The sequence below is a fragment of the Pteropus medius genome, unplaced genomic scaffold (genome assembly GCF_902729225.1).
Source record: "Pteropus medius unplaced genomic scaffold, Ma_sr-lr_union100, whole genome shotgun sequence".
NCBI classification, from domain to species: Eukaryota; Metazoa; Chordata; class Mammalia; order Chiroptera; family Pteropodidae; genus Pteropus; species Pteropus medius.
In genome coordinates, this window is record NW_024345601.1 from 18275675 (window position 1) to 18291025 (window position 15351).

The 15351-nt window shown below is 35.2% G+C and overlaps 1 protein-coding gene across 2 annotated transcripts in view; it reads left to right on the plus strand.

Annotated features, from left to right (window-relative positions):
- THSD7B (thrombospondin type 1 domain containing 7B) overlaps positions 1–14397 on the plus strand; it is a 742175-nt gene extending 727778 nt beyond the window's left edge. For both annotated transcript variants that reach the window (XM_039874567.1, XM_039874568.1), the window contains 2 exons: positions 1486–1573; positions 14307–14397. In XM_039874567.1, the coding sequence (XP_039730501.1) occupies positions 1486–1573; positions 14307–14388 (170 nt within the window). In that variant the 3' untranslated portion in view covers positions 14389–14397. The remainder of the gene's footprint in view (positions 1–1485; positions 1574–14306) is intronic.
- Positions 14398–15351: the final 954 nt, after the last annotated feature.

Here is a 15351-nt window from a genome sequence, read left to right on the forward strand (position 1 = left end):
TATGAGTCTTCACACCCACGAGGTCCTTAAACTTTGGGGTTCTAATTAAAGCATATGTCATATCATGTGTGTATATATGTACATATACACATGTGTATATGTACATATATAAACTATTGTGTACATGTATATAAGAGAATATATAATATTTAGTCTGGGAAGAGAGTTTATAACTTCGTTTTCATAATTACAGTGTAAACTGGAGCAACCTATAGGAAGGCATTTAGGCAATATAGATCATCATTGTGACCTAAAATTTCTCTTAGGAATTTATCATACAATATATACACAAGTAATGACATTCGTTACATGATTGGTTGTTATATAGAAAATGAGAGAAAACATGTCTATAAATAGAATAATGGATAAATAAAATATACAATTATGTAATACATATCATAGATAAAAAGAATGAAAAATAGACCTTTATGAACTAGAATAGAAATATTTCCAACATATATTAAGTAAAAAATAAATTCAAAGGGAGTGATATGCACCATTTGTCTTTAAAAAAAAATGTGTATGTATTTTGTACATACTCATGCTTGCATATGCAGAAACTGAAACGATTCACAAGGACACTGTTAACAGGGGTAGCTCCTGGCTAGGGAATTGAGAGAGGGTTGCAGGAAGACTAATATTTCACTAGATAACTTTTTTATAGTTTGAAGTTTGACTTTATCACTTATGTTATTATGAAAAGTTATACTCTTTTTTAAGTAACATACTTAAAGATCACGGACCACTTACCTCACCACGGGACTGAAAAGCGCTGGGTCCTTCCAATACTTCATTCAACTCTTTTAGGTGTAGGGGTAATAAGATTAAAGGTGCATTCTCACTCATGGAAGACTTTTTAATTACCAATTTAAAAACTCAAACTAGGGAATTTTGTCATTGTTTCAAAGAGATCAGAATCAAAGCTTTATGACCCTAGACAAATACCATTACTTCATTGAAGCCTCATTCTAAAACCCGATTGAGGCTTGAAAGTGTCTTGTAAGCAAAAAGTATGACAGATAGTCATAATATAATTTAATGTAATTGTGAGTTTATTCCAAAGTGTTGTTTACAACAGATTTTGATTGTTTTTCATCCTACAGAAGCCTTTAGAATAAAATGCTGACATGTGTTTTTTGGACATGCTGTTAATTACATTCACAAAGTATAATAAACCTTCTGTTTGTGTATATCTTTCAGAAAGGAACATGGTTCCTTTGTCAGTACAATTCTAAGTTTAGTTAACTGTATGTTCACTTAAAATAGAGCAAAAAATATCCTTCCAGTTGTTAGATTTTATGAAGTAATGGTTGCCAGTGTTTGTTTAACATCATGAAAATTTTGATAGATTATCTTACATTTTCACTTTTTACTTTTGATAGCTGTCACATTTGGGTATTTCCACTTATGCCTTATGTAAGTCTCAGAATTCAGATGAGAAATAAAGCTTTTAAATGCTAAGCTTGTTATTTTCTCTTTAAACAGATGGCCGAGTAAAAATTTGGGTTTATGGCGTTTCAGGTAGTGGTTTTCTTATCATGATTTTCCTAGTCTTTACTTCCTACTTTGTTTGGTAAGTACTAATTATAGTTTATATTCCATGTTTTTATTGGCAGTATATTATACTAAAAGAAAACATGTGAGGATCATTAGCCATTATAACAGGACCTTGAACCCACACATAATTACCAACAGTATTGTTAAATAGTTGAAATGGGAAATCATTATCATCCTCATTTGAAATAACACTCTTTAATTTGATTTTCTAATAACATCAGAAATTGCAAGAGACAAATCATTAGTCAAGACTGTCCCATTTTAGTATTAAATCTGTAGTTTTCAGTTTGGCATGTTTTCATTGGTATCTCCTGGCACCTCCAGGGGCCTGACGCACAGGTCCTAGCCCCAGAGAGTCTCATTTAATTAGTCTTGCCTGTGGCCAGTTGTATGGATATTTAAAAGTGCCCCCAAGCAATTCTAATATGTAGCCAATGCTGAGAACCATTACTCTAGATAATTCTAGTTCTTAAATGGCCTATTTTAACCAGTTAGATTAAAGTGACCAGTTGGTTCAAACATGTTAGTACATTGTAAATAGAGCCAAGTGTTTATCTACACCAGTTGTGAGAGAATATTTGACTGTCAATTCCAAGAATCCCATATTTTAAATTAGTTTGGAAAAATTATTCTCAGAAAAGTATGATTAATTTGTTGTATGGAATATATTTTTGTTGATGAGCTGTTCTTGAAACCGAAGAGAAGTAAATACCTTTGGATGTTTTCAAGTGTATTGAGAATATTTTATTAGCTTCCTAAGCATAAATTTCAAAGGATTTTTTTTTGGGGGGGAGGGCGGGATTTTCATGAGATCAAAATGTTACTTTACTTTTTTCTCCAAGTCAAGATATTTATATTTATCTGTCCCATAGACTACTTCTTTGAAAAATTTTAACCATTTTAATCTAGATCCAAATCCAGCCTTTCTATATATTTCATCTCAAATTCTGTTTCCAGGGCTACACAGGTTCTTAAATTTTTGCCCTTGGTCAATGAAAGTTAGTGAAGAAAATAAGATGACTTTAATTCTTTCTGCCACCTATAGTGATTGATAGAAACTGAATCTCTAGAAATTGGATTTTTATCCAACTTATGTTTCCAGAGGGTGGTAGTGAAAACACTTTCAGTTAGTTATTCATCATTTAATCAAATGATTTAACCATTTTTTTCTAGTTGAATTGATAAGTTTTTAAGTATTGCCTAGGTCCTGTTTTAATGAACAACTGTGAAGGTCAAAGCCTTATATGAGATTCAGAGTGATAGGAAGCATTTACCACCAGAAAAGTATTAGTAAAAGAAGAGAAAGTATGATTGCAACAAAGTACATGAAGGTTTGACAGATGAGAAACTGCTCTCCAAGCAAGGGACTAAATACAGTGTGAGATAATCTATTATTCTTTAAAAGCCTGGATGTGTTCTAGTTGTTAATAGCCACATCGCCAATTCCAAGGCTCCCTCTTCTCTCAAATATCTAAGAGATCTAAAATTAACAGTAATGTTCAAATTTTGCCTTTTTACACTTCTTGATTCCCTCCAACTTAAAGTTATGTTAACCTTATTTCATTCCTTCAATGATAAGTATTTATTGGGACTCTTTCTGCATGACTATAGCCTCTGGTGATTAATTAGGTACATCACTGAATTCTGGTAAGAAACAATTTTCTAGATAAGTTTAATATTAAAAAAAATCAATGGAATTTCCACTCTCCCAGTGACCAAATAACAAATATATGTACATTATTTCTTAATCTATTTTTTCATCTTATAATCCCTCTTTGGGAAGTAACAATAGCACCACACTTAGACCATTACAAATGCTCCCTTTTCCAGTCTGTAGCCAGGTTAGTTTTCCTAAAACTTAGCCAGGTATCAGCCCCTTTCCTACTCAGACACCGGCAATGGCTTCTCATTGACAGCAAAATGAAAGTTGTGTTCTGGCTGCCTAGCCAGTCAACTAAAGTCTTCCACAGTTAGAACTCAAACAACTCTTTTTCAGCCTCATCTTCTCTTTCTTTATGCCCTAGACACTCTGGTGGGTTGTATAGTCCCAGATGTACTTAAGTCCTCATTTTATCATTGAAGAAAATTTAAAAACACAAGATAAAATAGTAAATAGTATTTTGATAAAATAGTAAATTTCCTACTTTAATATTTAACTGAAGTGCTTATAGATTTTATGAAGTAATGGTTGCCAGTGTTTAACATCATGAAAATTTTGATGTTATACATTCACATCAATAATCCTATTATAAAATACTCATTTTGTCTAATTTCATAAGTTTTATTCAAAGTTTGCATGTATCTTTCAGATCATTATCACTGCTGTAGTCTCCCCTTCCAGTCAAATTTAGTTTTTCAAGTTTATCATATTTCCATCCCAATTGTTTGAAATATAGCACTTTTTTTCAACCTGTTTGGATTGCTGTTTCAGAGGTTTTATCCCAAGACCCAAGTACCTGTTCACGTATATTAGGAAAACTGGCTATTTTATGTGTAGCGTGTGTGTGTGTGAGATCCCTATTTTAAAAAAAAAAAAAACAAAAAAACTCTGTATTGCAAAGGTAGTTCCTCATACTATGAAACATTTACAGGGGTTGAATATAAAGCTACAATCTCTTTCTGAAAGATAATTTTTTTAGCAGTAACCTTATTCAGGGCACATAGCGTGGTACCTTCTAATTTTGCAAGGAAGCTTCAGCTTCCATGATTTACCTCTTATATCCCATTCATCTAGAATTAATTTTTCATCATCAGATATTGGCATTCCACCAGTTCTTCCCAGTAAAACTCAAATGCCAATGTTTTCCTTTTCAAGCAGTCTAGAATAACTTGTCCATGCCTCCTCTCTTATGACATTTATTCCACACTGGTATTGTAGTTATTTGTATAAATATCTTCTTTCTCTACCAAACCCCAAGGACTCTATGGGAGGAAGGGGAAGACATGTAATGGCTATATTTTATTGACATTTTTCAGAGCACAAGTCTTATAAATATGTATTGAAGAAATGAATAAGTGGATGAATAAATGAGTGGTTAAGTAAAACAAAAATGTATTGCCCATGATTTTGAGAGACAGGTCAGGAAGAAAGTCTAATGGTTCATAATAATCTAATGAAGTGTTGCCATTATCCTCATTTTAAAGAAAGAGTAGGTGATCCTTAGAAAAGTTAAATACCTTATCTGAGGTCATCGGCCTAGTAAAATCAGTTCCAGGTTTTTCTAATCCCATAGTGCATGCTCTTTCCACCAGCCTTCCAATCCCTGCAGTTTCTTTCCCTAAAAGCTCTTCAGATTAGAATGCAGTGTTTTCTGCTTTCACATTTAGAGGCTCCATGTTTCCCAAGTAAATTAAGCTATAGAACTAGAAACAGATCTGATATCAGAACACATACTATTTACCCTTACCTATGAGCTACCTCAAGAATCCAAATAGATACTATCACAGCATCTACCTCTATTAAATAGCTTGCAGAAGAGTTAGAGACAGTTTTGGAGGTTTTTTTTCCCCCCCAAAAGGCTTAGGACAAGAGAACTGCTATGATATGCCAAGTCTTAGGTATAGATTTTACATGAAAGCATTTATAATAAAATTTGGAAATGCTTTTGAGAAAATATAGAAAAATAACCTGAAGGACCAATTCATTCAGGTACAACTCTGTACATCTGCCATTACTGTTTGAAATTTTTGAAATATTACTGATGTCCCAATTTCCCTGGCAATAAAGATCCATGAGGCATTTTAATGGGGACAACCACTGGGTGAGCTTGTAATCTAGACATAGTGCCAGGAAGTTACTCAATAACATCTATTCTGTCTTGCTCAGCACAACTCAGTAAATGGGCTGTTATTCAGTCCAAGTTTGAGAGTGGTGCCCCCACTTCCAGAGAGAGGGTCAGCCCTCAGGAGTAACTGCCTAAACAAAAGAGTTTCTGGCTTTCATAAAACTACTTAATTCCCACTGCCCTGGTGATGAGACCTTGTGGCTTGAATTCAGTAATGCTAAGAAATGCTAGTGGCTTGCCTTTCAGTTCATAATGAGCTCACTTTACTAGCTTAATGAATTTATCCTTTGCTAAGATGCAAATGATTGTGAAAGAGGTCACTTTAAAATGTGTCAGTCAATGATCTCTCACAGCCAAGGTTGCATGATGGATTAGAGAATGACAGGTGGTGGCCTCTGTGTCAGGCATTTGTGGGTCCTGATTTACTCCTTTTCTGATACCAGAATTGAGGTGAAATATGCTTAAAAATAAAACTTATTAAGGAAAAAAAAATGAATTCTAGTAAAGAAGAAAGAGAGCAGGAGCCTCAAAAGATAAGTGTCCTGGGGAATTCCAGTCAAGATGACAGAGTAGGTAAATTCTGTGCCTGTGTCCTCCAAAGACCACATCAAAATTACAACTAAATTATAGAACAAACATCACTGAGAACCACCTGAAGACCAGCTGAACAGACATAACTGAGGATATAAAGCAGCAGCTACATTGAGACTGAGACTGATAGGATGGACAGAGACACAGAACAGGCTAGCCTCACACTCACAGTATGGCAATTAAGAATTTGGAGGAATATCTTGGCTGTGAAGGTTCTCCTGAGGAGCAAGGGGTCTCCAGTGCAGACAGAAATCCCCATAACAACTGCCTGTGAAAACCAGTAAAGATTATGTCCAAGAAAGACAGTGGGCTGCTAGAGACCTAGGTGCTGCAAGACTTAAAGGGCCTGAACCCAGACGCATTTGCTCACAAACTCAATCACTCTGAGCTCCAACACAAGGGTAGCAGCTTGAAAAACATCAGGAACATATGGGGAGGAAATGAATTACCAGCTTCGGGCCAGTTTTCTCTGAGGATGGAAGGACTGGCAGATGGCATTGTTCCTTTATTGAGCCTTCCCTCAACCCACCTGGCAGGCAAATGTGGGCACCAAATCTGAGCTCACGTTAACTGGTTAACACAGTTTTCCCCTCCCTGGTGAGATTCTGCCCCACTCACTTACCAGGCTCAAACCTCTTTCAGCAACTATTCCTCAAGACCTGCCAGCTTTGGCCAGTGCTTGGACTTTCCTAAAATCTCTCAAAGATCCACAAACCCCAAATAAGCAGCAGCTGGCCTCAGCCAAGCTGGGCAGTAGTGGCAGCCAGCCTCAGTTAACAGCATAGCATCACCTGGTACCTCTAAGCCCAGCACAGGTAGCAACAAACCAGAGATCACTTTGTAGCTCCTCCCAGGTGGCGCCAAGGATGAACACAGGCAGTGGTTGACCTTGGCCTTGCCAGGGCCCCTCCTAAGAGGTCTCAGAACCAACACAGCTAATGTCCAACTTCGGACAACCACCCAATTAGCTCCACAAAGACACACTCAGAGGGGAAACTTGGCAGGCACCAGAGCCCTGCTAAAGTGAATCCAGCTCCGTGGGGTCTTCCCCACACAACAAATTGTCATGGCCAGTCCTCACAGCTAGTCAGTTTAAGGGTCAATCAAGCCTCAACTACAAAAGGAGCACCCAACTCAAGACCAAGGAGACTGAACCACTAGACCCAACAGGACATCTACATAAGGCCACCATCCCAAGACCAGGAGACATAGCATATCTACATAATACATAGAAACAAACACAGAAAGGCAGCCAAAAGGAAGAAACAAAGAAACATTCCAAATGAAAGAACAGGACAAAACTCCGGGGGGGTGGGGGGTGGGGGAGGACTAAATAAAATGGAGACAAGCAATCTACCAGATACAGAATTAAAAACACTTGTTATAAAGTTGCTTAATGAACTTAAGAGTAGATGAACTCAGTGAGAACTTCAAGAAAGGGATAGAAATCATAAAAAACACTTAGATGAAGAATACAATAATTGAAATGAAGAATACATTAAAGGGAATAACATCAGATTAGATGAAGCAGAAGATCAAATATGGTGGCTCAATGGATAAAAAACAAGATCCATATGTAGACTGCCTAAAGAGCTACTGCAGACTGAAAGGTTTGGAAAAAAATATTTCATGCAAATATAAATGAAAAAAAAAACCACGCTGGTGTAGCAATACTTTGATAACAAACAAAATAGACTTTAGAACAAAGAATATATTGAGAGACAAAGAAGGACATTTCATAATAATAAAGGATCAATCAAAGAAAAGGATGTATCTCTTATAAACATCTACACACCCAGTGTAGGAGCACCTAAATATATAAAGCAAATATTGACATAAAGGGAAAGATATACGGTAATATGGGACTTTAACATCCCATTGACATCAATGGATAGATCACCCAGACAGAAAATCAGCTAAGAAAGAGTGGCCTTAAATATCACATTAGATAAGATATACTTATTTGATATTTTTAGGACATTTCACCACAAAGCAGCAGAATATATATTCATTTCAAGTGCACATGGAACATTGTCCACAATAGACTACCTGTAGGCCACAAACAAGTCTTAGTAAGGTTAAGAAGACAGAAATCATACCAAACTTCTCTGATCACAGTGGTATAAAACTAGAAGTCAATTACAAGAAGAAAACTGAAAAACACGCAAACACATGGAGGCTAAATAAAATGCTACTAAACAATGAATGAGATTTCTTCCTTGGTCAAAGGAAGAAATCAAAATACACATTGAAACAAATGAAAATGAAAACACAAGGATTCAAAATCTGTGGGACACAGAGAAAGCAGATCTAAGAGGGAAATTCATAGCAATATAGGCTTACCTCAAGAAATAAAATCTTAAATAATCCAACCTAACACCTAAAGGGACTATGAAAAAAACAAAGCCCAAAGTGAGTAGAAGGAAGAAATAATTAAGATGAGAACTGAAATAAACAGAGTCTAAAAAGAAAACTATACAAAAGATTAATGAAATCAAGAGCTGATTCTTTGAAAATATTTTTTTAAAAAATCAATACACCTTTAATCAAACTCATCAAGAAAGACCAAATAATCAGAAATGAAAAAGGAGAGGTGACAAATACACCACAGAAATACAAATGTTTACAAGAAAATACTATAAGTAATTATATACAAACAAATTGGGCAACTGGAAGAAATGATACATTCCTAGGAACATACGATGAGCCAAGGAATGGAAAAAGACATTTCATGCAAATGGAAACATTTTTTAAAAGCTGGGTTAGCAATACTTTGATTTAAAAAAAAAAAAAAAAAACAACTTTAAAACAAGAGCTAAATCAAGAAACAGACATTTCATAATGATAAAGGGATCCAACAAAAGGATATAACTCCTGTAAACATCTTCACACCCAATGTAGGGCTGAATCAAGAAGAAATAGCAAATCTGAACAACTGATAACTGATATTAAAATTGAATAATAATAATAAAAAAAAAAATTCCCAAAAGAAAAAATCCTGGACCAGATGGCTTCATCTGATAAATTTTACAAAAAAATAAAAATCCAAGAAGAATTAATACTTATCCTTCTCAAACTATTCCAAAGAACTGAAGAGGAAGGAAGGCTCCCAAGCTCATTTTATGAGGCCAGAACAACCCTGATACCAAAACCAAACAAAGACATTACAAAAATTATTATAGGCCATTATTCCTGGTGAACATAGACACAGAAGTCCTCAACAAAATATTAGCAAACCTAATTCAACAATACATTAAAAAGATCATTCACCATAAGTAGGATTTATTCCTGGGATGCAAGATTGGTTCAATTCTCAAATCAACTAACAATACACAACAAACAAAATGAAGAATAAAAATAATATATCACTAGATGCAGAAAAAAAAAACCGTTTGATTAAATCCACCATCCATTTATGATAAAAAGTCTCAAGAAAGTGGGGATAAAGGGAACATACCTCAACATAATAAAGGCCATATGTGCATATGCCGAACCCATAGCTAACATCATTCTCAATGGTGAAAGTCAAAGGTTCAGGAACAAGACAAGGATGTCCACTTTCACCACTTTTATTCAACATAGTATTGGAAGTTCTACCCACAGCAATCAGACAAGAAATAAAAGGCATCCAAATTAGAAATAGGAAGCAAAACTATCAATATTTGCAGATGACATGATACAATATAGGGAAAAGCCTGAAAATCACACCAAAAAAACTACTAGAACTAATAAATGAATTCAGCAATGTAGCAGGATACGAAATTAACATTCAGAATTTGGTCGCATTTTTATACACCAATGAACTATCAGAAAGAGAAATTAGGAAAATAATTTCATTTATAATAGCATTAAAAAGAATCAAATACCTCAGAATAAATTTAACCAAGGAAGTAAAAGACCTGTACTAGATAAACTATAAGACATTAAAGAAATTGAAGAACAATTAAATGGAAACATATATCATGCTCTTGGATGAGAAGAACTAACATCATTAAAATATCCAAACTGCCCAAAACAACCTACAAATTCCATGAAATCTGTTCAAAATAACAATGACATTTTTCACAGAACTAGAACAAATATCTTAAAGTTTATATGAAACCGCAAAAGACTAAATAGCTACAGCAATCTTGAGAAAGAACAAAGTTGGAGATATCACATTACCTGATGTTAAACTGTACTACAAGTCTATAGTAATCAAAACGGTATGGTACTGGCATTAAAAAAAAAAAAAAAAAAAAAGAGTAGAACAGAATAGAGAGCCCAGAAATAAACCCATGCCTATATGGTCAGCCAGTCTACGACAGAGGAGGCACGAATATACAATGGGGTAAAGACAGTCTTTGAACAAATGGTTTTAGGAAAACCAGATAGATACATGAAACTAGACTACTTTCTTACATCATATACAAAAACAAACTCAAAGTGGATTAAAGACTTAAACGTAAGAACCTGAAACCATAAAATTCTTAGAACAAAACACAAGCAGTAACCTTTTTGACATCACTTTTAGTAATATGTTTTTGGATATGTTTTAGTAATATGTTTTGGGACACAAAGGAAAAAATTAACAAATGGGACTATATCAAACTAAAAAGTTTTTGCACAGGGAAGGAAATTAACAAAACAAAAAGACAACCTACTAAATGGGAGAAGATATTCACCAATGATACATCTGATAAGGCATTAATATCCAAAAACATAAGGAACTCATATAACTTAACACTGAAAAAGTAAACAATTTAATAGACATTTTCTCTAAAAAGGACATATAAATGGCCTATAGACATATGAAAAGATGCTCAACAACTACCCATCAAAGAAATGCAAATTAAAACCACAATGAGATGACCTCAAACCTGTCTGAATGGCTACCAATAAATCAACAAACAGGTGTTGGAGAGGATGTGGAGAAAAGGGAACCCTCATGCACTGTTGGTGAACTTGTTAATTGGTGCAGCCAATATGGAAAACAGTATGGAGGCTCCTTAAAAAATTAAAAATAGATATACCACATGACTCAGCAATTCTACTTCTGAGTATTTATCTGAAGAAATACAAAACACTGATTCAAAAAGATATATGCATTTCTGTGTTCATTGCACTATACAATAGCTAAGACAAGGAAGCAACATAAGTGTCTACGAATAAATAATTAAAGTAGTAGTGGTCCATATATGCAGTGGAATATTACTCAGTCATTAAAAAAAAAATACTATACTGCCATTTGTAACACGGGTAGACCAAAAAGTAATCTGCTGTGCTAAGTGAAATAAGACAAAGACAGACAGATACCATATTATTTCACTTATATGTGGAATCTAGAAAAACAAAAAATATACAACCAAAAGAGAAACAAACTTAGATACACAGAACAAATTGATGGTTGCCAGATGGCTGGGAGTAGGAAGGGTGGATGAAAAAGGTGAAGGGATCAAGAAGTGCAAATTGGCAGTTACATGGGGATATGAAGTACAGCACAGGGAATATAGTTAATAATATTGTAATAATTATATATGGTGTCAGATGGGTACTAGGCTTATCAGAGTGATCATTTCATAAGTTATATAAATGTCTAATCACTATGTTGTACACCTGAAACTAATGTAAAATTGTATGTCAACTATAATTTAAAAAAGAAAAGAAAAAATCTCCTGGCTGCTGGCTTTGCAGAGGGCAGGCCTGCCCCTCAGCTCCTCCTCAGGTTTCTTTGTTGTAAAGCCACAACTGCCCAGCAAAGTACCACCTTATTCAATGGTTGCCAACATTTGAGAGATTTTAAGCTCCATAAAAGTTCTCGGATCTCACACATTCAAAGTTGTGATTTTATGTCAACTGAGATGTTACACAATAAGAAAAATTTCATAAAACGAGGTCATCACAGTGATCCCCAACATATACTACAGCCCACAAAAATCCAAGGCTTATATATTAAGAGCCCTGTTTTTCCAGAGGTGTACAGAATGTTCATAATTTCATACATGGAAACTTGTGTAAAAATATCTGTGTAATATTGAGAAATTTCCAGGCCCAGCTCACAGATGCTGGCCCATATTAGTTGTCTCCCAGGAAATCTTTTTGTAAAGATCCAGCAATCTCTATCCCTCCCCCCACTCCCCAGAACTCACTTCTCCCATTTGTTTGCCTAATAACCCTTAGCAAATGCCAACTAAGGGTGGATTGACAAAAACTCTTTGGAAGGAAGCACTTATATTTTTTAAGTCTCTCTTCCCCTGCTCTCAAAAAAAGATAACTGGGAGAGGGGACCCCAATGTCATTTCAAATGAACCCCGAGGTATTCTTTTTTTACACTAAGATTATCTTCACTAGCACTACCACCACCAGCTGTCACTTCCAAGTTGTCCTGAATTCTTATTTGCATGTTTACTTAGTACCTTTAAATGCTGCAGATTAGACCAACCAGGACCGCATTTCAAGCTTAGTCCTTTCTCCATGCTAGAGCCTGAGCCCAGCAATATGTTTATAGCCATTGGAATGTATGTATATGTTAATATAAAGTTAAATAGAATGTTATTCAGCTAATTATGTAATAAATTTTGGAAAAGTGGGAAAGACCTGGGAAGCAGGAAATTGGAGGCCTTTGCAGAGGATTCTCAAGCATGTTTCTACTTCTCAAATTCTCTGGTTGGAAGCTGTTTGCCTGCAGCATCCAGCACTTAGCAAGTCAGCCATTGAGCACCCACTGCCTGCAGGTGCTGATGAAGGGTACTGATAGGATCTGTGGTTCCTTTTAATAGTTTCTTTTCTAATGATTTTTAATTTTTCTCTTTAGCTTCTATGATTTGCTTCAAAAATTAATCCTAAAAAAAAAAGTTTTCTCTTTAAATTAGAACTTAAGCATTTTAAACTAGAACATTCTCCCTGCAACTTTTATCAAACATCTTTTTTTTAATTGTGGTAGAATTCATATAACATAAAATTCTCCAATGTAGCCATTAAATGAAAAAGCCAGATGCAAAAGTCCACATATAGTATGAATTTATTTATGTGAAACATCCACAACAAACAAATCCATAGAGGCAGAAAGTTGATAAGTGGTCACTGGGCGGGTGGGACAAGGACTGGGAGAGATGGTGTAATGGGTATAGAGTTTCCCTTTGGGGTGATGAAAATGGTCTTGAACTAGATAGGGGTGATGGTTACACAACATGGTGAATGTACTAAATGTCATTGAATTGTGCACGTTAAAATGTTTGTTTTTAATTTAAATTCAGAGTATAAAACTTCACATGAACAGACAAGAAAGTTGTTTCTACCAAGTGCCTAAGTAATGCATGTGTAGAGAGAATGTGCTGAAGAAGTTAAAGGCATAGATGGGTCTAGGTGTTGGACTTGCTTAGAATCTAGGCTCTGCCACTCACTCAGTGACTTGATGGAGGGTAAACAACCTCTCTCATCCCTCTGTAAAGTAGCAATTATTCTAGTCCCTCTCTCTCAGGGTTATTCTGGGATTCATTGAGATATTTTATGTAGCGTGCTCAAAGGACTTGACACTTACTATTCATGTAATAGATGTTACTGTAAAATAAATACTATAGACATTTAGAGGGAGGGAAAGAGATGAGTCCCTGCTAGCTGAGCTCTGAAGGTGTGGCAAAGCAAAGACATTGAAGAGGAAGGGAATCATTATAGTGGTACAGTGTGTGGCAAAATTCAAACTATAAATATTCATAGACATAAGTTGAGATTCACTTACAATAAGAATCAGAGAGTAGGGCAGGTTGTTTTGCCCCAGATGTGGGGCATCACTGTGTGAATTGGAATTAGTATTCAATTTTAGCTTCTCTCTGTGTGAGAAGAAATAGCAACGCTCCCTTACCTGGCAAAGTTGTTGGCTTCAAGTAAAACAGAGCAGGTGAGACTGGCTTTGCATGATGCAGAATCAATGAAATTTTCTGGTGAAAATTTCACCTGAAAAACTCTGGTGACTTGGCAGCTAAATGTCAGGTTTCAGGCCAGAGCAGAAGTATGTTTACTTAGAAACAAGACCAAGGTAAGGGAGTCTGGCTGCTCCAGCAGCTTATAATATTAAACATTTGTAATGTGAAGGTTGCAGTAGCTCAGGAATTACGAATAGCAAACGTTCACATAAATGTATATAAATAAGAAAGGAAAGTATCCTCTGCCAAGCTCATTGTGTCCACTAAACCATTTTTTTAAGATTTCAAAAACACGATAGTTTCTCCTGAAAATGGTGTTGAAAAATACAAATATCCAAAAAAAGAAACTCACAAGTCCAGAGAAAGTAATCTTTTGTCATTTAACTGCTTGCATTTCTAAATCTCACTATTGTGTTGGCAGATGAAAGAGAGCTCTGTGAACTTTATCTCAGGAATTCTTTTCCCTTTGCAGCAAGAAGCCAAAACCACATCAAAGCACACCTCCCCAACAGAAGCCTCTGACCTTAGCCTACGATGGAGACTTAGACATGTAACATGAAAAAGAAATCCAAATGTAGACATCGACTGCCTTAACTGCTTTCTCTTTTGTAGTTCTCAGACTTCTCAGTTTTTTGAGGAATCTCACAGTGTGATATATTAGGCAGAACACCGGTATTGCAAAAGTAATATTGCCTCAACTTCATTTGGAAATGGAGTCAAGGATTATTCGGTCTGCCATTTTGCTTTCTAGTTTTTTGTTGGTGTGAGTGTTTAATTTTTTGATTTTCCCAAGGCAACTGAAAACTTTTATCTTCCTGTTTGGAAATGGGAAGAAGAAAACATGATGGAATTCCCACAGACTTGAGTAAACTTTATCTTCAGCAGCATGATGACAATCCAGAGGAAAGTCCAATCAAGACATTTACTGTAAATGATGAGTCCGACACTGCATTGTTACGCACTATATTAGTGCAAGTCTTTATTCTTCCCATACTTCAACACTGAGTTTTCTAGAGTTTACGTTAGTTCAAAGACTTTCAAATTGGACTATTTTCATGAACACTGAGAGAATGGGTTACATTTCAGAAATTCTCTGAGTTTTTACCTTTAAATATTGTATTTTGTTTTGTGGCCAGGGGATGATGGCACTTCATGGATTGCATCTATTGAAAAAAGTGGAGTGTGCATAATTGCTGGACTAAATGAAAGCTAGGTGATTTCTGAATGAAATGTGTACTGAATGTTAGGGTGCACAAATGAAATAGATGGTTACATTGGAGAATGAGGTATAGATTATTCGATTACTTATACTGCATTTTAACAAAAACAGCGATCTAGATATAGAATTAATCACACACAGTTGTAATTCAGTTTGATGACAAACTCTTCTATTGTAATTTCAATTTTCTTATCTGAATATTTATAAATTCTTTTTCTGAATTTAATTATCTGACCTCAATTAATATACATGAAATGTTGATCCTGTTTGTAGCAAGTCTTGCTTTTATAAGGTTTCA